At 37.1% G+C, this 26050-nt stretch overlaps 1 protein-coding gene across 1 annotated transcript in view; it reads left to right on the top strand.

Annotated features, from left to right (window-relative positions):
* LOC140268765 (guanine nucleotide exchange factor VAV3-like) overlaps positions 1-26050 on the top strand; it is a 54283-nt gene that overhangs the window by 12083 nt on the left and 16150 nt on the right. Inside the window, exons 3-20 of the mRNA XM_072363744.1 lie at positions 837-895; positions 1399-1464; positions 2099-2216; positions 3969-4061; positions 4376-4444; positions 4524-4627; positions 4896-4995; positions 5314-5409; positions 8472-8540; positions 9446-9532; positions 10419-10504; positions 10710-10842; positions 13710-13819; positions 16574-16675; positions 17213-17304; positions 17947-17969; positions 19836-19860; positions 22454-22584. Of these exons, the coding sequence (XP_072219845.1) occupies positions 837-895; positions 1399-1464; positions 2099-2216; positions 3969-4061; positions 4376-4444; positions 4524-4627; positions 4896-4995; positions 5314-5409; positions 8472-8540; positions 9446-9532; positions 10419-10504; positions 10710-10842; positions 13710-13819; positions 16574-16675; positions 17213-17304; positions 17947-17969; positions 19836-19860; positions 22454-22584 (1563 nt within the window). The remainder of the gene's footprint in view (positions 1-836; positions 896-1398; positions 1465-2098; positions 2217-3968; positions 4062-4375; positions 4445-4523; positions 4628-4895; positions 4996-5313; positions 5410-8471; positions 8541-9445; positions 9533-10418; positions 10505-10709; positions 10843-13709; positions 13820-16573; positions 16676-17212; positions 17305-17946; positions 17970-19835; positions 19861-22453; positions 22585-26050) is intronic.

The raw sequence follows: 26050 nt of genomic DNA, 5'->3' as shown, positions 1-26050 counted from the left end.
TAGTTCAAAAGTAAAAAAAAAGAAGATATTTCAGTCTCAACAGAAAGTTGGAGATTTCACCATGTACAAAATATTCAAATTTATAGGGAATCGAGAAACTCGAGAAAGATGAAAATTGCTGCTGCTTTAACTTGGCCTAAGCTTATTTAAGACAGATTGCGGCATAGTGGGAAACGTAGCCTTCTGGTTGATATAAACATTTTTGATTTTTTTTAAAGAATCACAGAGGAACTATCTGGCTTGTCATTAGCAAATAACACAAAAGCCAGCTGTTTTGGTATGTAGATGCAATGATGCACATGTCATGGGTAACTTCATCAATTCAGTGAGGATAACTTTAATGCTGAATCATATTTGCGTGTTTTGGGGAAAGCCTTTCATATTTTAGCAAGACAATACGTCCTGCATGTATAACTATTACAACAACATGACACCATGGTAAAGAGTCCAGGGTCTGAACTGGCCTGCTTGCAGTCACCTAGTTAGTGAGTTGTGAAGCAGAATATATTACGAAAGTGGACCTGAGTTGCTGAGCAGCTGAAATTCTCATTTTCTCTCAGTTTCATCAGTTCCCAAACTCAAATTGAGTTTATGTTTTTGACCATCCAAAGTTTTTTTTTTTCTTTTTTAAATCTGGAAAAGGAGGCAACTCAAATAAAAACACTGTACACTGTAAATAAATCCCTACATCCATCTGACTTTCAGTATTATTTACCACTCAGCAACTGGGAGGATTGTAATGGACAATCATTTTGACATGACATTAGCAAACATAAGCCCAAACTCTGTCTCTTATACATTCTGCAAAATAATTTCACACGTGTTTGTTTCTCCAGGTTATGGACACTCTTTCAAAGCTCTCACATACACCGATTGCTCAACAAGGAGGATTCAAGTAAGTCTTCTAAGATTGAAAAAAAAATATATATATATATAAATTACCCTGCAATCTCTTTGTACCTGCAAATCTTTTGCTTCCATTTTACCTTCACCCCCTGCCCTGACTGCCGCTTCAGCTACTGTAGCCATAAGTCCCACAAATGTTTTACTTTATTGTTTGAAATGAAACAGAAAAAGTGTCTTTGTTTCATAGAAAATTTGTTTATTGAAGTTTGAACTGTTGAACTGTTGTATCATAAAAAACAATAGTAAATGATAGATATTGTTAAACTGAGTTTGACTTTTCAGAAATCTTTCACTAGATAAAGACTGATGTAGCTTTAAAGTCAAATAGCTGATTGTAAATGATAAATTTGCTGATAAATTGGTCCTAGTTAGCATGGATCAATTTGCCCCTTTTTGAGCTTGATAAAAGCATATCAGTTTGTTCTGATATTTTAATGTATTTAGACAAATAAAAATGTTATTTAAACTAATCTGTTTTACCGTCTCTTCCAGGCCTTTTCCAACGGAGGAGAGCCTGAAAGACGAGGACATTTACAACAATCTTGAAGACTTGATTGAGTATGTATGAACTCTGTGGGCCCTGTACTGATGTTGACAGAATGCGATCATTTAACTCAGAAGCAGAGCCAGCTCTCTTTGCTTATCATCCAAGCTCTCCAGGGGTCTCAATACCCACATGTTTTGGTAAAAGACTTGGCTCTGTTTGTCTGTTACTGTTGGAGGAAACAAATGAGTAATTTTGCACGTTTTTGCTGAGTGCTTGCACACCACCCACATCAGGTTCTGAATGGGTGCTGTTGGCAGTGGGTTTGATCGTACAGAATAACAGTAATGCAGTGTTTTTTTTTTCATGCGTCAGCAGAGCTCCAGATCATGATTTCTTTCAATTTTGTCTTTAAGAAGCAGCTAATTCTTTCACACATGCATTTGTTCATTATTAGTTAGAGTTGCAGTTATTGATGAGCAGCTAAACAAATTTTTCATGAATTGCATTTCTTTTTAAATAATAGATTTGGCAATTATTGCACACAAACTGCATAGAGGGTGTGCTGCTTGACACTGTGAGCATATTTTACAGCTTAATGTAATGCACACGTACAAATCCAATTTTTTAGAATTAACATTATTCACAAACTGTAGCAACCCCAAGTTATTCTGACAAATTTGAAACGTGTGTGTGTGTACATGACAGTGAGAATGTTCCTGAGGACGAGGATGACTTGTATGCAGCGGTCTATGGGCTGGAAGAAGACTACGCTGGGGGAGAAATTTATGAAGACCTCATGAGGACTGAGCAGCATCCCCCACTGGTACCGCATTGAGTCAGCCTCTGATACATACGTGCACACACATTCACTAACACACATGCACTTACACACCACAAACACCACTGAATGTATTAAGCAAGTATGTTGAAGTCTTAAGCCTCATGAGATGGATGGCGTTGAACTTGTTTTTTTAAAGGAGCCATATTAGGATTTTTCAAAACTTACCATCAGTATTTTATACACATTTGGTGCATGCAAAAGCAAAGTTACAAAGCACAAAGTCCAGACTAGATGGAGACACAATATCTTACTGAAAATCTTCCCCCTGACAGCTTCAGCTGCTTTACTGAACTGCTGCGTCGTGGTTGCATTTGTGTATCCTCACCACCAACACTCCTGTTGCGGCACTGCTGCGGCATCTGTCTGCTCAACTGTTTTAAACATAGCATGCTTCTGTGTGGTCATAATTACGATGTATTTTGTGTAATCCACAGTTGATGATTTGAAAATTAAAGACATAAAATCTTCCCTGCAGTAACTTGAGAACAGTCACATTCAGCTGCCAAAATGAACTGAAAATCATTTGTTGTCATCGTCAGTCATCACCACGACAGCTAAGCTGAGACTACTGTAAAATATTTGTTGTAACTGATATGAAGTCAATATGATGAGAAATGTTATTACTATGTATTTTGTTGAGAACAGCTTTCATGAGCTTACCTCGGGTGTAAAAAAATAGTTACTACACAGAGACAACATTTCGTGGCTGCAGCACAGCTCAGCCTGCGACTGCATCCAGTGAAGATGCTCTAATCTGCTGTGAGAGACCCAAAACAAAAATATCAAGTTCTGCACACGGCACACACATAAGACACTCCCGGTGTGAAGCCAGCATAATTCTTCTACCATTAAGAGAAACTATAGAGCAATCGCGTACCTCAACAACGGCAAAATCAGAAATCCCTGGATCTGACAGCTGATCCCAATCAAAACTGAAATTGAATCACTTCTTAATTGACCCATGACCAACAAATAAGCCAAACACAGCACACAACCTCTGTGTCAGGTGCAAATTTAATGCATTTATTTTTATCCCATGGGTGATATGAAGACATTACAGGAAATCAAACAAGCAAGAAGTCTCTCCTCCATTGACTTATATGTACAGTAGAAGTAGATTAAAGACAAAATAGAGAGAAAAACAACTCAAAGTTAATCTACCAACATCAGTATCAGTGCCAAAGTTACCAAAACAAAATATAGTGGCCAGGCTTAAAAGCAACTCACACCCATCTGCCACCGCGGTGAACTGCAACTTCTCCAACTCAACATCAAACTCTCTGGCTCTATGTCAGAATTGTGGCTGGTTTGGCACATTTCAAACCTTCAAAGATCAGATGTTTTGCATAATGGGATTTTTGTCCAATCGGCTGAACAATCAGAGCAGGCCAGGCCTACACATTCTTCAGACACTCATTGAATGCATTTTACGTCAACTATAGTAGAGAAAAGTAAACAACATTTCATACTTTTAGACTTGACACTACTCAATAAGAAATTCTACCCATGTCATGATTTGTATTGAAGCATTTCTGTTGATACTGCTTGGCGCTGCAGAGGCCATCCTTTCATCAACCCCCTGCTGCACCTAAACGTTGTTGAGCACCAGCTGGTGGACTGCTTGACTTTTTTGTCCGCAAACTTTCTTGTCCGCGGATAAACAAATTAGACAAATTCTTCGTATTCTATCAGATGGTAACATTTACATTTTCTTTGATGTATGCTTCTTTCCAGAGGCAGGCAGAGGTGGATGTGCGAAGCTGCTGCCTTGCAGAGATCAAACAGACGGAGGAGAGATACACAGAGACCCTTGAGTCCATTGAGAAGGTACCGAACCTGTCTCCTCTGCACTCATCACATGTTGTTCATGTCAAACGATGAAACTCTTTGTATCAGACTTTTAAATCTTAATCGATGTTTTCCGATGCTGTATTTAGTATCTTTTAGGGGTATTTCAGGGAACTTCCCAGTTAGCGTTTCTCAAATTCGCCTGGCTGTCACACTCTTTAAAATATCTAATGTGACGTCTGTGAAAGGTTTCAGTATTAGTATCACTGGTTGTTACAAATTATCAGGAACAAATGTGTGAGAGGAGGTGATTAAAAGGTTTATTTAATGTGTTTGTGTGATCGTTTCTACAGTATTTCCTGAATCCATTAAAGAAGTTCTTGTCTGCAGCTGAAATTGACAAAGTATTTGTCAACATTCCAGTAAGTCCAGCTGTTTTTCCCCCTTTCATCTGATGAAATAAATCTGTTCAGATACTGATGGCTTTCTTCTCCGATGCAGGACCTTGTCAAAGTTCACAAGAATCTCATGGTTGATGTGCAGGATTCCATTTTAAACAAAAAAGCCTCAAATCTCTACCAGATCTTTATCAGCTACAAAGAGAGGTAACAGAGGATTTTCAGCTACAGCTACATCTCAGTTCTGAGTTTCACTCAGTCTTTTCTGCAAGCGTCCATTCGATTTATATAAGAAGCACCTATGAGTTCCAGTGTTGCAATGAAGCTCAAACTGAAAGTGTTTGTATTTCCTGCTTGTAGAGAAAGCAGCTGAGAGCAGACAGTTTTACACTATAATAGATCTCAAAGCTCTGTTTTGTAAGCTCTGTGGCCGCGTTCCTTATCAACATGGTCTCACTTCCTTTACTCTGACTAGATTACTCATTTATGGGATATACTGCAGTCGGGTGGAGATTGCCATTGCTGTTTTAGACCTCATCTGCAAAGAGAAAGAGGATGTTCGCCTGAAATTGGAGGTGAGACTTCTGAAGACCATATTTACATATTTAGTTTTACAGTGACCTCTAGTGCACATATATGAAAATTGCTTTTATAAATATATATATAAAATAGAAGAATGTGTTTTTTTCCTGTGTAAGTGTAGCAATTAAAAAAATATAGCCAATTCAAAATTATGACATTGAGGCTAAGTTCCACAGCTGACAATGCAACTCTGACTAAACTGAAGGCGAATGACCCTTAAACCGTTTAAAATATTGTGAAGCCTAAAGTCTCTGTAGTGATGCACAGTATCTTTTGCTTGTTTGAATATGTGTGCCGCGTCTTTATTTTAGGAATGCTCCAAAAGAGCCAACAATGGGAAGTTCACACTGAGGGACCTGCTGGTCGTCCCGATGCAGAGAGTGCTAAAGTACCATCTCCTTCTACAGGTAGAGATATTTGACTCACTAACTGAAAGAAAAAGTTTGAAACTTGTCATGAAAAAATATGATGAAGTGAAATAAAAAGAAAAGAAAAAGGAGACCATAGAGCTTTTCTTCAGTTTAGTGAATAATCATCAATGAAATCAGCTGAGTTTATTGAAAATTGCTCGATTTAAATTGTGAGGTGATCACAGCCTTGTGTCTCTCTTTTCATTGGTTCACTTTTTATTCATTTATATATTCATTTATATATTCATGCTCACAGACAACAGCTGAACTGGGTGTTCATATAAAGTATAAAACTTTATATATATTTTTTTTCTTGTTGGTATTTTTGATCATAAATAGAAAACACATGCATATTCATACATATAAAAACAGCCATTCAGCAGTAACCCTATCTCCCATTTTGGATGACAACTCTATACATTTGGCTTGGACACAAGTTAGTTTGGAAAAAAAATAAAGTTAGGACTAGGAAATGATAGACAAGCAAAGATTCTTCACTTGATCAACAAAGACAGTCAAGGCATATAGAGTCAATTGTTTGGCATGATGCATCCAGCAAATGGCAGTTCCAAATAGGCAATATCTATTAAAGACTTTCTTTAAGACAAGATTTCTTGTATGAGCATGTGGTGGCTGCCATCACAAGGCTGTCATCTGTTTTTTTGCTGCTCTTAGACAAGCAACAGTGTTAATTTTTGGTGAGAAGAGACGTCAGTGGATGATGAATAATTCAGCAGAAGCAGCCTAGGGCAAAATATAGGGCAAAATAGCACCCAAAAGTTTGGATTGCGTCCTGATTTCCGAAAAGATGCTACCCCCTGGACAATTCCAGTACACGTGTGAAAAAGGAGCCTGGGACCACATAAGGTCACAGTTTGCAGTAAGAACATGAAATGAGTACTGTTAAATAAAGTTTCATGGAAGTGTTATACATTCTGTGCTGGAATTTAAAAGCCAAAATTGCTTCATACCCTAATTTCTGTTGAGGAACAGACAAAATTCCTTTTCAGTTTCTTACAAAATTATATTGGTTTACAAACAGAGAAAAAAAGTTCATGGAACATGGAAACTAAGCCTTTAGTATGACCCCCTCGTATCTAGTATGAAGTGAAGCAAGTGGGATGTTAAGGTAACACTCCATGGAGCTCATATAGCTGTATAGCAAAGAAACAAGGACAATCCCTCAGTTGATATAATGTTGACACCTTTTTACAACTGTGGTAACTGAAACAGGGTGTCTCCTGTTCTGACTTTTTATTTCAATGTACGAGTGAACACTAGATGGAGACAACGTCCACATATTGATAATTCATGTGGGTTTTCCATCTCAATTTTGTCATCTCAGATAGAAAATAAAATAAATATATCCTTTCTGTAGAAACATCCCACATTCCAAGATTTCTAAAGGCAAAATCACTGACTCAAAGAATGTCTCCAGATTTAAAAATCTCCAACAAATTGCAATCTACAATCTACAAATTACAGACTTGAGCGTGTTTTGCAGGTTAGTTTAATGTAATATCCCTCAGTCTCTTGCTCCCTTTAGAAACCTGACATTCATAGCCTTTCGAATTTCCACCAGTTTCACGACCTACTGATAAACTGTATGACACTGTTTCCCCTGCTTTGTATGAATCAGAGGTTAGAGATTACAGAGGGCAGGGAAAAAGGGCAATGCCTGGAAAGATGTTTTAAATCATTAAAAGGCTGAAGGACTCCATAGTGAATGCTGTCAAAGCAGGGAGTTCTTTGCCACCACCTGACAAGAGACACTGTGATGAGGGTAAAAATGGGAGAAAGAGGTTGATTAATTCAGGCTCATTCAGAAAGATGATGTGGACGCATTAAATTGATCTCTTCATTTTGCAATGTTATTAGATGGTTTATCACACCAAAAGTGATTCCACCAACCTTTCATACTAAAAACATGTAGGACACAGTACACCACGGTAGGAATAATGAAATCTTGATGATGTACTTTTCTGTTATAACTGCAAATGCAGTATTGGCAGCAGGTGTGATTAACAAGCAACATCTGCCTAGAATTAAAATCATATATCGGCTTTAGCAAAAAATCAACATGCTGAATAAGTTTACTGTGCAAGCTCTTCCAACAGATATTCTGCACAGATTTCATCAACAGATTGGTTCCACTGTGCTGTTTTGTTTAAGAACAACAACTTCCATGTGTTCATTAAGAAAATAAATATGTGTGTACCGGATATCTACTTTCTTCTGTCTTTATCTTTGCCTATTTAATTATATAATTGTACACATAATATATATATATATATATATTATAGATATAAAATGTATCTGTTAGTTGCACAGTGTCACAATAGTGTGTATATACATGTTTTGTATACTGTGTTGCTTACAAGAAGGAATTCTATTTGTTGGCGTATTTAGAGACCAAATAGAGAGATGGACGATACACAGTGCTGATATCACATAAGTTTTTAGTGTTTATTGCATAGAATGAAAAAAAACACCTCAATGATAATTAGTTTAGATTAAATGAAAATTTATTTAGAAATGAAATAATAAGAAAATAAATGAGAAATACTCCATATGTATTCAAAATTGTTATTACAGATACAATAACAAGACTGCCTGCTCTGCAGATGTTTACTGGAGTGGACTGATGAAATTAAATAATTGTCCAGTGCTAATTATCTTGAAATTACATATAATTGGTCTGATTAATCAGCTAACTGAATAGTCAGACAGTGTGTATAAGTCAGGTACTTCATTAAACTGTCTAGCTGTAAAATGAAAAAAGTATGAAAGTCTTTTTGTATTTTTGCTGTAATTGTATAGAGAAATCGTCCCTATCTAAATGGTAGAGCAAAAATGAAGTAATACTATTTTAGTACTTAAAAGTTTAAGATCTGTATGTGTTCATATTTGCTTTTTTGTTGTAGACTTATATAATATGTATAGTAATCAATGACCCTGGTACCCATGCTAAAGGCGTTTGCCCATGTTATTGTATTTGTGTGTCAGAGTTCTGTTAGTAGAAGTCTTTGAGTTATTTTTCTGTCCTTTCTCTCTAACAGGAGCTAGTCAAACATACCCCCGATGCTGTTGATAAGAGCAACTTGAATATCGCTCTTGTTGCCATGAAAGTAAGTGCCGTGCTTAAGTGGTGTGTAGATACTGAGATGTTGGATTGTAACCAAAAGATGGCTGTCAGAGCAGATAAGTCTAGTTTACACTCTCCTACGCTCTGCTATCAACTTTTATTTGATGAAAACAGATCTCTTAAACCATTTAAACTTGAGCCTACTGTTTTACATGTGGGGGAGCAGATGAAACTTTAAAATGAGCAGGGCTGCTCTTACTAATCCTGAGGTTATCCTGAGTTTGCTTAGGCAGCTAATCTGAGCACCTAGTAACGATAATTTAGACAACTTGAAGTCTTGATTTACATTTTCATACTTTACTTTGTTAATAGATTAAAATTTTTTTGTGATTAGAGCCTCAATACAAAATTCTCCTTCTGAATCAATAAACATTTGTGAGTATATATTTATCTGTCTGATGCTGTCCTTGCACAGTAGCACAGCATCTCAACAACACAAACATTAAAGTATATAACAACAAGAATAGGTTTAGAAATATGTACAACATCAAACAGTATAATGAGAGAATGCTTATTAGCTTATTTTAGAAGAGTAGGATTGATACCACTCTTTCATCTGTATGTTTGATTCCAAGCAAAAAAAGAGGGCTGGGAAAACAACTAGCTTGATTGAAATTTGATTTGAAATGTATTTGTTTCCTGGCTCCATATTGATATTGGAAAAGCTGATATATCAGTGATATTGATCCTCTCAGCTAATTCTCAGCATGAGAGAAACAAAGTGTGCTTTGAATTCTCGCATTGTCCACAATGTTTAAACTGTTCCTTTAGGTGTACAACTCCGAATATCATATTTACAAACTGGATTCTTTGACATATTTCACCTCCTCCAGATTGCAATAACCCCGGAATAAAAACTGTGTGTTTGTATGTGTGTGTGTTGCCCAGGACCTCGCTCAGTACGTCAACGAAGTGAAGAGAGATTGTGAGACTCTGAGGGAGATCGAACAGTACCAGAGGTCCATTGAAAACCTGGTATACCAAAAAATCTTTGTCTGCAACTATCAGCAGCTGTTCGTGTTAACTTTGTGAGAATGCAGATTATCAGGGAGACTTGCTGTCTCTTAAGCAGTTTTTATTCTAGATTTGGAGTCCTGGAGACATAGTCAGACTCTACTGACTTGACTGATTGTCATTTGCAAGATGATTAAAGATCTCATTAAATATAAGACTTTCATTTTATGCTATTTTTGTTTCTCTCTTTTTACTTTGACTTGAACCTATTCCAAATTTGACTTTCATGTTGTTTAACAATATTATGTTTTTTCAATCCTTTTACAATTTTACAGGAAGGTAAAGCATTTTTATCACCAAAGCTAAACAAGAATATTGATCTCATTGATAACCGCTAAAGAAGTTGTCCTCCACAGTATAGCTACTGTATCTATGGGTATTCTAAACTCTCTAGTAATGTTTCTTTGTACATTTTCAACAGTTATACAAGAAAGGTGCAGGAAGAGTGTGAAGCACAGAGTTGTCCGCTGTTTTTATCACTGACATCATCTAAATCAGAGACAAATCATCATTCTGAAGCAGGCAGGCAACAACATGCCAACAAAATTGATTTTCGGAAATGTCAATCTTAATGCAATCTGACATTTTGAGAATACTATAACATTTATGTTATGGTAAACAGTACATTTGATGCCGAGTCACAATTCTGAGTGAAAACATCCTGAATGAAAATATCTTTTTTTTTCCAATTCTGAAACAAATCAAACCTCAAGATTTAAAGGAGTTGCGGAAATTCAAGATGCACATCCGTTTTCAAGGCTTATGACTGATGAAGCACTGACATTGCATGAACAAATTTGATTCTGAAAACACATCAGTGCTTAACTTCTCCATATTTTCCTTGCAGAATCAGCCCCTTGACAGTTTCGGTCGGCCAAAAGGAGATGGAGAGGTACGCCTGATCTCCACTGTTGACAAGAGGAAACAAGACAGGTTGTTTTACTTTAACATCATGAACTCATAAGCGAAAGCAGGATTTTAGACAATAAAAAAAGATAATATAAATTGCCCATTGAATGTTTCTTTAATGAATCATAAATATTCAAGAACTGAATATAAATGTCAAGCTGTTTTGTGTCTTTTGGGGACGTGGTTTTGCTAGCGTATACTCTTATTAATCTAATCTCGTTGTTTACAGACACATCTTTTTATTTGATGTGGCAGTCATTGTTTGCAAGCGAAGAGGAGACAACTATGAGATGAAGGACATCATGGATCTTAATGACTTCAAAGTTACTAACAACCCCACGTCTGATAGAGAGGGCAAAAAGGTCAGTTTGATGTAAAACTTTGCACTTTACCTTCCAAAATAAACTTTCATCTAATTGAGCGTCCATATCCACAAACAGTGTTGCAGGAAAGTTGCTACTGTATGCAACATCTGCTTGGATTCAGATTTTATAGCAAAAATAAACATTATTCTCCCATAACCTGTCAATGGCGCTTTCACGCTTTCTGGAAAAGCCTGATTTAGAAACCTGCAAGGCTCCTTTTCCGTCTTCCCTGTTTATACAGAAAACTTTTTTTTTTTTTTTTCACCTTGTGGGAGCGTTCGTAAGCCATATTGTAGTGGAAGAAACTTGTTGATGTCTTGTTGATGGATGCCCACAGATGGTGTCTTCTCACTTCGGTGCTGATTGCTAATGTGAAACTGACAGCTTGCCAGAATGGGATATGAGTTTTTTGAAAAGGACTCTATGACGATCATAATGCACTCTATTGTGCAGTTATGACATTTATGTATATTGGTGTGAGATATAGGCATGACAGTGATTGGAGTTGATCATTTGTAGTCATTATCTTGATATGCTTTTTGGGATAATGCATGTGTTTGTGTGTTTTCCATTGTCCAAAATGTTTGATTTACATATTGACATATGTAACTCTGCTTAACCTGCTTGTGTGTCTCTTTACCCTTTATCATTACCACCCTTTCAGCATAATGTTCCAGCAATCGTACATAAGCTTTATTTAATGCTGCATAAAAAGACTCTGGTATAAGACTTCATTTGTAGCTGCACTTGTACACAGGCACAAATATTCATACAGAGTTCCTGTGTGCTTACACAGAGAAACACACACACACTGCAGGACAGAGATGCTAATATGAGGTGATGAATGTGCACAGTCCTCCAAGGCTACTTTACACTATATGTCATTTTCTGCTAAATGAAACTTCAGACTTTGAATGCGGTACCGCTGAGCAGCACCCACACAGTCATTAATGATTGAACACCAAGCAGTGCTCTGGAACACTTAGGATTTTCAGGGCTGGCCAATCACTGACGGATAAATCCGACCTCTTTTCTAGTTACTGGATATGACACAAGGACTGGAGCCGATGATGGTGGTAAAAGCAGAGAGGTTTGAGAATTAATTGAAAAATGCTCGAAAATATACACATGGGTGAGGCTTTAAAGCCAAAGGTGCTTTTGTGAAGCTATTTGGTGGCTACAGCTTAAAAAGCATTGCATCTCTGGTTAACTGTTTACCTAAATGTATTGCTTAGGGGAAAAGGCATGTTTATGTATTTGTCCAGCATTTGTCTTAATAGATGTAACTCCTTTAAGACACTGTTAAAATCTTTGGCAGGGATTTGACTTACAATGAATGTTCCTTGATTTATAACTTAAAAAGCAATTTGGTTACTCTAAGGCAGATTAGCAGACACTGCCTCAATGTTTTTACAGTCTTCAGTGTATTTCCGTCTCTGCTCTTTGGGTTGAACTCTGGTTAAACTCCCATTGCAGCTGCTGCTCTGTTGATGCTGACAAAATCCAACAGCCTGCACACTTTGGTTGATCTGTGAGGCTCGTGACATCCCTGACACTAAAGCCAAGGAGGACTGATGACGGCATTAATCGCTGTGTGTCAGGAGAGCAGTGACTTATGCATCATTTTTGCCTACCTTGTCATAATTAGAGCTGAACAAACTAGATGATTGGCATTGTTACAACTTTAGGGTTGGCTCTTAAGGATTCATGTTAATGCTAAGCATACATCATTTTTTGAGATTATCATAAATTAAAACATTTCATTTTTATTATTAACTATCTATTAGTTCCCTTTATTGCCTCTTTGGTTGGTATGAAGCTGGTTGATGCAAATTATTGGTAAGAACAAACTTTTCCCTCGCAGCCAATTTTAAGTTGGCATGAAAAAACAATGTATGTTTGAAGGACTTACAGTGTACACGTATATAATATTTCTTGCAGTATACGTTTTTAATAGGATTTCAGAATTGAACATATTTATGACTCATCCTGCACTTTGGGGCGTATGATAATTGGATGATTTAAAAATCAAAAATTTGAAATGAATGTTAAGAACAGTATAAGCATTTTTCGGTGACATGCTTATTCAGATTTTTATCTTCCTCTCTCATGGCTGAAATCAAGGTTCAAAACTTTCAGCTGGAGTGAGACTGATAGGGTTGTGTTTGGGTACAGCCGAAAGCACAAATAGCCTGCCACTGACGAGTCGGTTATTTACACAAACTCTGCACAAAATCAGTTTTGTTCCTTTATGAATTCAAACTTTGAAAAATTTTTAAAGAAAATTTACCTAATTGCATCAGCAGATAGTGCCATAAAGTGTTTGTATCATTGCTTCCTGTTTCCTTTAACTTCTTGAGAATTTAAGTCTCCTTTTGAAAGAATGTTTTTACCAAGACACACAGTAACAATCCACAAAATTAGTATATGCGTATTTTTATGTTCATAATTATCTTATGAACATAAAAATGAACAAAACTATTCATGTTTACTGTTGGGTAATATTGATATGAACCCAGCCATAAATTCTTTTACTGAGTAGTTTTTTGTCAACCACCTAACCCCTAAACTAAACCTAAGTATTAGCTGGCGATACTAACCACAGTTTTAAATAAGAGGCACGTTTAATGTTTTCTGGATTTTTGTTTTTAGCTTCTTCTTGAGCCATACTTACCGCAATGTTACAGTTTATTTTCCGGTACTTCAAAAAGGTTGACACTCAAATCTACAAATACATTACAAAATAAATAAATTGGTACATTTATTCAGGCCACGGTAGTTTAACCCCCCCCCAGATATATATTTTTTCCTACACATGCATCCACATAACATTCTGTTCCCTTTCTTTTTCCTGAAATCCGCAGTGGTGTTACGGCTTCTATTTGACGCACCAGCAGGGGCTCACAGGCTTTGAACTCTTCTTTAAGACCAAAGAGCTGAAGAAGAAGTGGCTGGATCAGTTTGAAATGGCCATGTAAGTACGAGGAGGCAAAAACACCACAGTTTTATAGCCACATTGAAGGCCAGTGATCACACTGTGTATTTGCATGCATGCATGTGTGGGTGTGTGTGTGGTGTATATTTGTCCTGTTTGCTTGTGTGTTGTTCCGAGGCCAAGAGAGGTGTTGACTCTTTCATGTGCACTGTTTGATCAGGTTTAAGCTGTAATCAAACACACGCACACACACACACCCACAGCTATGGGTTAACATAAACTGTTCTGCAGAGTCGCCAACTACAAAGACGTCACTCTACCTCGATGATTCATCAATCCATGCTGTATTGAGATAGACTGTATTGTTTGTATTATACTGCAACATTTGGAGGACTTTACAAGCTCATATCTTGTCTGCATCCTTTCTTATGCTGATTAGGGAGAATACTTTGTGGTTTAGACATTACACTGTGTTGACTGAAAAATTGCCTTTGAGCTTGAGTTATGAAATGTATGGAAAAAAAATCCTTGACATACATGCTGACTCTCTGCTTTGGCCTTCATGAATACATTCTCACTTCTGTTGTTGCTTTGAAACATTCTTGATATGTTTGCTGTAGCAGAGTGTGGTGATGTACATTACTGCTTCTAGTTCTCTCCCTTGAACTGAAAGTTTTGCAGTGACATAAGTTATACACTTCTATTAGCACTTAGCCCCTGACACCTTCCCAAAACATAATGTGTAATTTCCAAAATTCACAAAAAGAAACAAACATTTTCACTCTGGGCTTAAAACTGTTTTGACATAGAGAGCCTACAGGGTTTCTGTCTGAGATAAGCTGCGTGTGCTTCTGTGCATTGGGTAATGACACCAGAAGGGGCCAATTCAGAAAGTAAAAATTGTGCCCAAATCGAAGAGGATGCGAGCTCCTGATGAAACCCTCAGTGATGGGAGTATTCATTTTTAAAGGGCTTCTGGGTGGTGTGTTTGCCACAAAAGAAAAAAAAAAGGGTTTTGTGCCTGTCAGGTTTGCTCACATTTCAACAAAGCTTTTTCAACCATGCATGCTGCCCATTTTGTATTTGAAAATGTGCAGATAGAAAATTTAAACTGTCTTGGCTTAAATAGGTACTCCATCTTTGGTCATACTCATGCGCTTTGGTAAAATTATTGTCATCGCGATTGTAGCTATACTAGCATTTTGACTAATAAGGCCAACGATTGATTGATTGTTCTCTTAGTGGTGGCAATAATCAAATCCCAAAACATCTGATTTAAATAAATAAAAAAAGGTAGAAATAATATTTGCACACATATTGCATACATATAGATTGATTTGCATGGTATTTCTATTCAAAGTCAGCCCATTCTGCTGAAAAAACAGCAATTTAAGTTTGGTTTTGTTTACACTGAGCTAGTAAAGAGCAGGAAATAATCTCAGGAGATTTTACAAAGATTGAAAAACCATTGCCAGACGTTGCCAAAAGCACCAGAGGGTGCTGATGACTTTATTAGCTAGATTGTTTGGCAAACAATAACACCTCAGTTTGGATCAGCGCTAACACTTTTAAATGCCATGGTTGAAGCATTTCATCTCTCATGGATACAATCGTTTGTGTTTGCCTCTCCAACAAGATGGCAGATGATTAGCCTTAAACTGTTGCTAGTGTGACAGAAGTATAAACACACTGATTTAGAGACTGTTCAGAAATTTGTAGTTCACATTCGGCCAATTCATTGTATTTGTGTCACATGGGTTTTGCTGCAGACAGGAGACTCGCATCAAGTCTTGAGTATTTTCATTCCAGTTGGGAAATGAATTAGTTCATACTGTATCTTGACAGATTTTTTGCCTTACAGTCTCTGAAGATACCATTTTACACAAAAATAACTTCCAGACATCTAGTGAGTGCATTCTCAAGACTAAAAAATCAGAAGGAGATCTTAAAAACAATTTCAGATTTAACAACAGACATCAAAGGAAAATATTCCAAAAACAGAACGCTAACTTAAGCTAGATGCATGCATTGTTTTTTTCTTTTTCTTTTTCTTTTTCTGTCAGCCCATTTTACTGTTACCAAAATAAACTTTCATTCAGTCCCACCATGTTTACAACACTTAAACAGCACCCACTTACACTGTAGTAGACCAGAAAGTCTGCTGGGATCAGCTGTTCTTGATCTTCTTTAGACTGAGTGCAATGTGTATGAAGCTGTAGCAACACAGAGACAACTTCCCTGTGTGTGTTTACCAGACATTTTTATGTAAAGTGGCTCACAAATGAAGAGTATAGAGTGGTTATTGCAATGAATCACTCACTGAGACTGGCTTTTAATTCAGAAGTGCTAAAATATCTATTGGGAGTGATCATAACAACTGAGCGCTGCAGAGCTAAGCGCCGCTCAGCAGAGAAGAAAAGATTAATCTGTAAATCCATACACATATCTAATAAACATGCTCATGTATTTTTTAGACATGCACACTATATATGCGATCAATGCACACTGGTGAGATAGCCATGATTTATGTTGGAAATTGTGAGCCGGACTTTCAAACAACTCCATAGAACAAGGTGGTGTTTTGATGATTTTCTATGAACCAATCCGTGTACCCCATCAGAGTCCTTTTACCTTACTCTACTGTAGCATGCCATTTAATGAAAAAACACCATAAGCAGTGCACCGCTGTATTTATTGTACTCACAGATCAACACCATCAGGTCAACATTTCAGTTTTTATAATACATGCTATTCTATATCCAACCATTTTATCTCCTTTCTTCCCCGTCTTAGATCAAATATCCGACCAGAGAAGGCTAATCACAATTCCCACCAGTTCAAGATGCACACATTTGAAAAGATCCCTTCGTGCAGCTACTGTCACCTTTTGCTCAGGTAAGATTCAAACATCAGATAGGAGACTGGTCTATACTGAATAATTATGCACATGTGATGAAGTACCAGTAAGTTAGAAATATTGAACTTGAGCTTGAAGTTCACATTCTGTTCTTGAATGGCAAACCATCCTATGTTTTTCCCGATCGTGTCCCTAGATACGTATAAATACACATTAAAATGTTTTTCATATTGAAGATATGAAGGAACACAGTGACAGTTCAGTTCTCTGTCACTTTTCCTCAAGCACTTAAAGGGAAAAGAGATCATTGATTTTAGTCCTTAACTTGACTGTAAAAAAAAACTTACTGAGGTTCAAGTAAATATCTATTACGCTGTGATATAGACTGTTACTGTAGCTGTCTCGATTTTCAACACATGGTACCATTTTATGGTTTTGGAGAGCTGAAGGACATCGCCTGTGTCATTTCACTTATCTTGACAGTGTGACAGAAGCAAGAAAATTCTAAATGTCAAGGTGTTTCTCATCTGGATGTTGTTGCGCATGAAATATATCCAGTATTTTACTGTCTCTAGGGGCATCTTTAACCAGGGTTATCTTTGTCAAAAATGTGGCCTGGGGGCTCATAAGGAATGTCTGGGTCAACTGGGAGTCTGCAGGAGAACAGGTGAGACACAGACCTTCCAAACTCTTTTTTTTAAAATGTTCTAATCACGTAATCTAATTTTTTTTTGTTGACCTTTCATCACCAGGCTTCAATATGCACTTATTCGCATTACATATCAAAATCTAAAAGGCAGATTCTCATTAATTTTTCTCAGCACATTAATGCTCCTTGGAGAGCAACCTTTATACAGCTTGTCCTTCAGTGAGCTTTACCCTAATGCCACACTCTAGTTTGATAGTATTTATTGTCCTCAAATTAATATCTGTAGATGTGGTAACCTCTTAAACTTTACTTAATTTGTTTGTAATTTATGTAATTTTTTTTAATAAGTAATAAAAAAAGGTCTATGTTTTGACTAATGTTGAAATTGAGCCATTGTTGAATCGTATTGCTGCGTCTAGCTTAATGTCTGTGTCATCAGTCTGGTGCTTTAGTTCAGGGAGTTACCTTTTCTGAATTCACAGACAGCTAAAGGCAGCTCAGGCATTTGACAAGCGTTCTTAGCAGAAACGCTGTGGTCTTTTTGCATTCAGAGGCGTGATGAGGGCCAGCAGAGGTTGACAGCTGAGGTTGTATGTCAAGAAGCCACCACACTCTCATATTGCATTCCTCTCACTGTATCTGTTTCTCACCTGCCTGCAGATCCTGTCAAGCCGAGGCCCACGGTAAGCCCTGAACTGGTTCTTTTCTTTGACTTAGACATCTAAGCTAACATAATTGGTGAAACATAACACAGCAGCTGTACTCCTAATCACATGCACACTTATCTGCTGACAAGGAAAGATGAGGAAGGATTTTGTCATGCACATCAACAATCAAAGCTTTGTTATTTAAATGCCTTTATTGTGCTTGTGAGCTGTTTATTCTTGTAGTGCTCTGAAGTTCGAGAGGAGATGCTGATATGATGTGTGGCTATTAAGTCATGAGAATAATGCTGTAAAACTTGCGTTTCAAGTCTTTTCCGTTTCCAGTTGTCTTTGATGCTTCAACATATTCTTCTTCACCTCAGTAACAGATGAAAAACAGGTTTCCTCGAGTGTAAATTTGATTTTGAGGAAAATAAATAAGCTGCATGGTGCTAGATTAGAAGAGAAGGGTGGTCAAGTACGGTAGTGATTGTGCTGCTGTGTTGTCCCGATAAAGGATGCAGCCGCCACTCTCCCTCTCATTCCCTGACCTGTTCTCACAGAGAGTTTGCAACCAAACAAAATGTAAAAAAGGGAGTTTTCTTTGTTAAACTGAGCTAGTGCCATGAATGTTAAAAGTGTAGAACACGCAAATTGCGGCTTTTCCACAATGAAGGTTAATTTTACAAGTGGTGTGACTCACTGTGTATAAAAATACTGAGATTCTATTATGTGAAGGGCAACAACACCGTCTGTCTGTTACTGTCACAAATTAATTTCAACCATTCAGGAAAACAAAGCACAATAAACCAAAGCAATGGGTTAGGAGCAGCTGCTGTCGACTGTCGTTAAGCTGCAACGGAACAGTGTGGTTCCGAATCACAGACTCATAGCCTGGAGCCCAACTTGATGAATAATCTCATGATAGAAGTCTTGCACCTATTTAGATGAACCAGTTAGGTGCGGACTTCAACAGATCAGATCAATTCAACTTCAGCTGTCAGTCTGTGGACCGATAGATTTTACAAACAGAGCTTAATCATAATCACTTCATGATCAATACATCAATTCAATTTCTATGTAAGTAAAACGTCATAAACATTCAATCAAATGTACATTTGCATTAGTTTTTTTTTTTTATTCTGTTTCCAAATTCAGACACACATTTAGTATCTGGATCTCAAGATAGAATGAAGAAAATAAAACTTTTATGCCTGTTGTTGTTCATTGTCTTCTTGAAACAACTGCGTTTAATTGAAAATCTCGTCCAAAGTTTGCAATCTACAACTTTAATGAGGCTCGAGCCAGAGCAGCAGCAGGAGCTCTGTTTGGCCAGACTCCTGTCAGCATGAAACAGCTGGCAAATCATTGCACCTGATGATATTCTGTGGTTTTTGAGAATGTAGGTGGAGCACTCTGTAAAATTCTCAGAGTCGAAGGAAAGCTATATTTGAACATTGTCAATGTTCACAGTTACTTATGTGGCCATCTCCAAGCAGCCATCCATTTATATAGCATCACTTGTTTCTGATAAATCATAAAATAAATCATGTTTATTTCACATATCTCCCAGTTACTGCAATCTGTTACACCGTATGTGAGCAGGTTTTAAACTCTCTTTTGCTGTATTTAAAAGACTCACATATTTATACATTTTATGTTCTAAGTTATTAAATTCCTCCCCAAATAAACACCAACATTTTACTTCTGAATACTGTTTTTTAACTTTCAAAATGCTGAGACCAAACATTTAAAAAGTATTACAGAAAGTTTGTAGAGCATGACTCATTTTTTTAGGTCAGTCTGATCTTGCACTGTAGCTAAGAACCTATACCTCTATATTTATCAATATCTTATATTTTTTCTTCTCTCGCTGTGTTTCTTGCTTTCTTTCTCCATTCACAGGATAACACAACACCACCAGACCCAGGTCAGTATGATTTGAGCACTTGGCCGCTTTTGTGAACCTGCAGAGAGCTTTTGTGGTACTTCTTAACCTTCTTTTATGTCAATTCTGCAGCAAACTTTGGACAGGATGAAAAGGAGGTGGTTAGTCTTATTAAATGTCTTCTTGACATCTAGGTTTAGCCTTATTCAGAGTGAGACTGGGAGCAGAGGGACAATGGCTTAAAGCTAACCTCAAGATGTTTTGATGATTTTCTGTTACAGATATGTTGACATGACATTCAAATTTTTGTTTTCTTTTTTTTCTTAGAAATTACTTGATAATAGAATACTGAACAAATCTTTAACCAGAGCACAAAAAAAGCTTCTTTGCTCACCACATACCGTGATGCCTAAACCCTAGACGGCATTGAGATGAATTGGAGTGGGTGGAATCATTATGAGAACCACGCAGGAGAAATCCTGGCAGAAAAGCACTTCCAGCAGTCTGTGCACCTCAACCTCAACTGCTGAGCTGTGCCTTTGTGATAAATCAATTTCTATAAGGGGTTTATGAGAAAGACAGCCCTGCTTATTGTTCTTATTAAAAACATGAATGTGAGATATTCCATCCATCTGAGGTCACAGTCAACTAATAGTTTCCTCAGGCTGGTTTGCAGGGGAGCTGGAGCTGGAGGGGGAGATCTGTCTGAGGTTGGGTAGATATGTGAGTCAGGGGAGAGTAAGTGGCTGTGTCTTTTAAGTTGGCAGGGGTGTTTAGTCTTTGCCTTAGCGCCATGCTTGTGGCTGTATTTGTCTACCATGCTGAGGAAAGATTGGTACTGTTCCAGAATCAAAGAGATGGATTTCCTGCAATAGTAAATTGGTGCTTTTAGGATGGTGCCATTTTGGTGGTTTAGATCTTGATGAAAAAAAGAAAAAAAGAATAAAACTCTCTAAACCAACAGATTTATATATGTATTAAGGATCAGTTGAGCTGAAACTAACAGGATTACAAAAAGCCATATTTTCTCACTTGAGTTTCTCACTTAATACCTGTGTTACAGATGGTTTGTGTCTGCACAGGCTTTGACACCTTGGCTATGTGATCCCGATTTCCAAAAAAGCTGTGACAGTGTGTGAAGTAAATGCAAATGATTTAGCTAATAATCAAATAAGAAATAATTACAAAAGGCCAGTGACATAATTTATTCGTATCAAAATGGCATCTCAGAAGTAAAAATGGAGAGAGATTTACCACTTTAGTGAAAGAATGAACAGACAAGTAGTTCAACAATTTGAGAATAACACATCTTTCAAAAATATAGATAATACAGAGTAGTCCCTGCTCCTAAGGGACTAACTATATTGAATTTCCATGATCCCAGGATGGGCAGGATCAGAACTGTGCATTAAAGAAATAAAAATTAAGTGTGGGAAACACTACATAACCTTGGGAACATTTACAGAGATTGTAGGTTGCTGAATTCTTAAATGCAAGTGAAACATTTACTATGCAAAGGAGAGAAAAAAGGTTGTTCAGAATTGTATTGAGCTTCACTCCACAATACCTTATCAATCCCAAAATGGGACATAATTTCACTCCATAAAGAATCCAAACAGTTATTAGGGCTAATAACAAAAGGGACCGTGCAACTGTGATGGTAAGTAGGTGCATTCGTGCACATAGCATGGGTTACTCATACATCTCAGAAGGAACCTTTAACGTTAAATGGTATATGCAGAATTTGTACAATAGCAACAAAAGCCAATATCCATACCGCGTCTTTTTCAGGAAAGGACTTGTTTATTTCAGCAAGACAATGCCAAACAACATTTTGCATGTATTACAACCACGTGACTCTGTCATGCAGTGCCGGCACATCACACATTAAAAGCATTCAGTGCTTCGTGAAACACAAAATACAGCAAAGCAGTTACTGAAATGTTGAGCAGCTGAAATGAAGCTAGAATGGAAATAATTTTGTTTCAAAATGACTGTAGCTGTTCTACCAAGTTCCCAAATGAAGATGGTAAAAATGTCTCTGTTCCAGGGTTTTTTGACAAGTGGCATTAAATTCAATTTGTCATTATCATCAAAATTCTGTTTTTCTACTATTTTCAATTTTCAATGTAAATCCCTGCATTTGTATTTTTTTTTAAGCTGCATGGAGAAGCAAGAATTAAACAGCGACTTTCCAGCAGCCCAAAGTTTGTTTTTTGTTGACTTTCCAGTAGCTTAACTTTTCAATTTTCTGCTGTAAAGAAACAGCGCACTCCTTATAGTCTGACATTACTGCCACGCATCTGTCAAGCTGGTTGTTTTCAGACATGCCATCCTTTGTTCATTTATTCATAAGTGATCTCCAACCACTCGAGTTATGTGAAAAGCTTTGTTTTACTCATTTCACACCAAGCGTTGTAATGAAAGATTTTAGGTCTCTACAATTGTTAAATAGTAGTTGAAGCGTTATAGTTTTTTTCATTTTTGTTATCATCTGCATGTACTCTGTGGTTCTTATTTGCCTTCTAACAGTCTTGCTGTGTATGCATTGATACTTTGTGTTCCCTTCAATCAGTCTCTCAGATAAAGGCAGATAATCTCGAATATAAACATATTTGTGTTCTCTGTTTGCTAGGTTTACCCAGGATGGTTGTAATCAGCGACTACCGTGGTATCCCCAGTCCCCAGTGCGGGCCCCCACTAAGCATTCATGTGGGGGATATCATTGAGCTAATGTTTGCTGACCTGCACAGCTCCTGGTGGCAGGTGTGTGTCATTCAGCTTTTTCTTGTTCTGTGTCCACATCTGTGACTTTATGAAAAGAATAATGCACAAGTGATGAGGTTCATTTAATATCTTTGCAGTGTCATTGAGTGAATCTGTCTTGCAAGTTAGCTAATTTCTCAAAAGTCTGGTATTCCACCTTGTGGGAACGAAAAACATACTGGTGTATAGACATCAATGATTTACCTCCCCATGACGAATATTTTTGAGAAATGACATGTTGTCTTTTGGTTGTTCATCATATTCTTTTAAGTGTCTGGTGAGCCGCAATATAAAATGAAGAGGTCAGCTGCAAATAGAAATATCAGCTGAACATCTGCCAAATATGAACTCCTCTGTACCTCATTGATGTTATTGATAGAGTATTTCTATTCTGTTTCTCTCTTTAGATTGGATAAAATGATCAAACAAATTAGTGGCTTCAGTTGATTAATTAAGTGTCACAGGGAAACAATAAAACAACAGACACTTTTGCCTCTGGAGGATGTTTTAATGGTTGAGCACAACCTCGTGTTCTGGCATATTTAGCAACCCCCTCACAACGTCGACCAGCAGTTGAAGGTGTTTGACCTTATCTATTTTTGAAAGGATAGCGATTTATCTGCAGTCTTCCGGCAGCCTCCCTTGCTGTTTCTCACTCTGCTTTATGGCGGCATTAAAGCCTCATCCTCCTTCTGGTGCCGCTCCAATCAGACTGCATCCTTTGCCAACGGCACGGCTGGGAGTGGGCAGTTAGCCCAATTTCCTGCAGTCCATGTTTCTCTCTGTTGTGACATAGCACAAGGTGGAGGGTGAGGACATGAATGTCAGGAGACTTCTTGTAAGCTGGTGGAATGGCAATCAGAATGTCATGCCCTGGACCTGATGGTACTGTATTGTTTGCTACCATGGTAACAATGCATGCTGGCATATTCCTGCCTGCTGCATAGTGATACTGTAATATATATATATTTATATATGGGTTGACAAAAAGAAAGCATAGCTGACCAAACTGTAACATTTCAGGGCTATAGAAGCCCATACAAATGATTGTGCATTGAGATAGCCAATAAATGTGACCTTCCTTTCAAGATGGAGTGTTTTAGTTTAATGTTATGACACTCCTATCTATTGCTTGAAAATTAGAAATTGTGTTTTCATTGCCCTTATCAAGCAATTTATATCCCCCCTTTTTTTTTTTTACCCCTTATGCCTTCTTACACTGCTATGTTACTAAACTAGTATGGGGTGTGTTGCTATTCTGAATAACTGTATAGTAAGAAATTACCCAGAAATGTTCCAGTAGTATTTGCACATTGTCATATTTTCTGTTACTTGACATCAGGAAGTAAGCACCTGAACAAAATCAGTGCCCTAAATCTCATGCATAAAGCTGAAAAAATAAATATAAGAAAATTAAGTAATTAATTAAATAAGTTTTCATACATGGATTAATGTAATGGACATGATAAGGGATTTAGCATTGGGTATACTCTATGATGACTGAAAAATAAGTGGGTGTACCTGTCTGTGTATAGCCTGCATTACTCTACCGGTCATTGTCCGATGGGAGTTGAAACAAGCAAAAAAGACAATGATACAATAGATCATGATTATCCCTTTGTCACTGGCACATTCTTTTTCTCTGTCTTCATGTTGAATAAACACATGAATAATAATAAAAAAAACATAATTTGGCCAAGAAGAATGAGAGACTATGTCAAAAGTGGCTACAGAACACAATGTGCTTTTTTGATAAATTATATAGTTTTAGCAATTACTTATAAAGTAACCATTTTACTTTTCATATGATTTATCTGGGAACACTCAGAGATTACAGGCAACATAAAAACACAATAATCTAATCCTACACTTTGTTTACTAGTTCCAAATCAGTCCTAAAGTTTCAACAGATTGACTGTCCACCATTACTTTTAGATAGTTTTCTACTTTGATTTGACGTGCACATAATCAAAGCAAATGTTGGCCATTTTAACAATGCAACATGCTAATACTAAGCCATATTTTACTCACATCACTGAGACATTTAAGTGTTACAGAAAAATGATTAACTGCGAGGAAGCCATTAGGCATTATTCAAATACGCTGTTTAGTGACATCTATGATTTACTAAAGGACACTCTTGATTTCACACGAGACATTTTTGGGAGTTCAGAATTAGTGTTTTTGGAGGGAGAGGATATCTTCCATTAGAGTGGATTTTGAGCTTTATAATTATGTAGTTCTTTAACAGAAACAGAAACGCTATAAAACACACTGCAGGGAGGTAATGAGCCAAAAAATCATGATATGGCTCGCTCAAACTTAGCTTAACCCCACCAAATCAAGTCAATTTCACTCAATTAAAACCTGAGATGCCACTTACTGGTTGCATTTCCTTCAATTTACGGCCAGTTTCAATTTGTGCATTCAAAGTCTTGGATAGAAAAACTGATCAAGTGAAAATAATTAAAAACAGTGCAACAGACTTTATACACCTGTTGGAAAACTGATCAATAAAAGCTAAATGCTAAATTACAAGCTAAATTACAAGTGACAATTTCAGAGCACAAATGATGAAGTACAGAAACCCTGACATGGAAATGCAACAGCACATGCCTTTGTATGGCAGTGTATTTATAATCACATGACAGGTATCATTTGAAAAGATAACACCTGCACATTTACGTAAAACACATCTGTTTAGACACTGTATCAATCACAATTGAATCATTATTTTAAAAAAAACACATTATACACCGTTGCTTATGACAAGGTGTGCCTGTAATGATGATGCATATAAACAGCTGGTGGCAGTAATGAACTGTGAAATGTCATATACTTAATTAGAGGAAAAGATAAAGAAATTTAGATTTTGATGTGAAGAATAAAGTTTCAAAACATTCAATAAAAGCCTTTGTTTCATCAAGTTTTTTTGGTTTTATAGTTGCACACAATGTGATTTGGTGAGAAACACTGAATCTGAACAAAACCATGTTTGTTTACAATGAAAACTCCACAGGGCACCTTTAATCTTCAGCGTCCCCAGTGGCGCCAGAGGATGGAATTACAGAACATTGAGAATTCATATCCCCTGTTACCCAGAAGGCAATTATCTCCCATCCCCCTGGCAGAACAATACAATCAATCACTGTAATTTCATTTGATCCTCTGGCTGCTGCCTGTTTATGCCAACAGAGTAATAAGTTTAATCTTTATCATACGCTTATCGAAAGCATAACAAATAGAGAAGGGCTCTCAAAAAACCTTTGATGAAATGTTATTACACAGAATGAATCATAGAGATGGGTAAAGATTCGCTTTCCAATCTAGTTACTGGGGCTTGCATGGCCCCAAAAAGCATTTCATACCCTAACAAAGAGGAGTGAAGAGAAAAACAGGGCAGGAAGCTGAACGAAGAGGTCTATGTGCTCTCACCACTTCTTGTCTTCTCATATTCACTCAATGG

The sequence above is a fragment of the Leuresthes tenuis genome, unplaced genomic scaffold (assembly GCF_036924035.1).
Source record: "Leuresthes tenuis unplaced genomic scaffold, fLeuTen1.0.hap1 SCAF_14, whole genome shotgun sequence".
NCBI lineage: Eukaryota > Metazoa > Chordata > Actinopteri > Atheriniformes > Atherinopsidae > Leuresthes > Leuresthes tenuis.
This window is presented reverse-complemented; position numbering and strand designations above follow the sequence as displayed.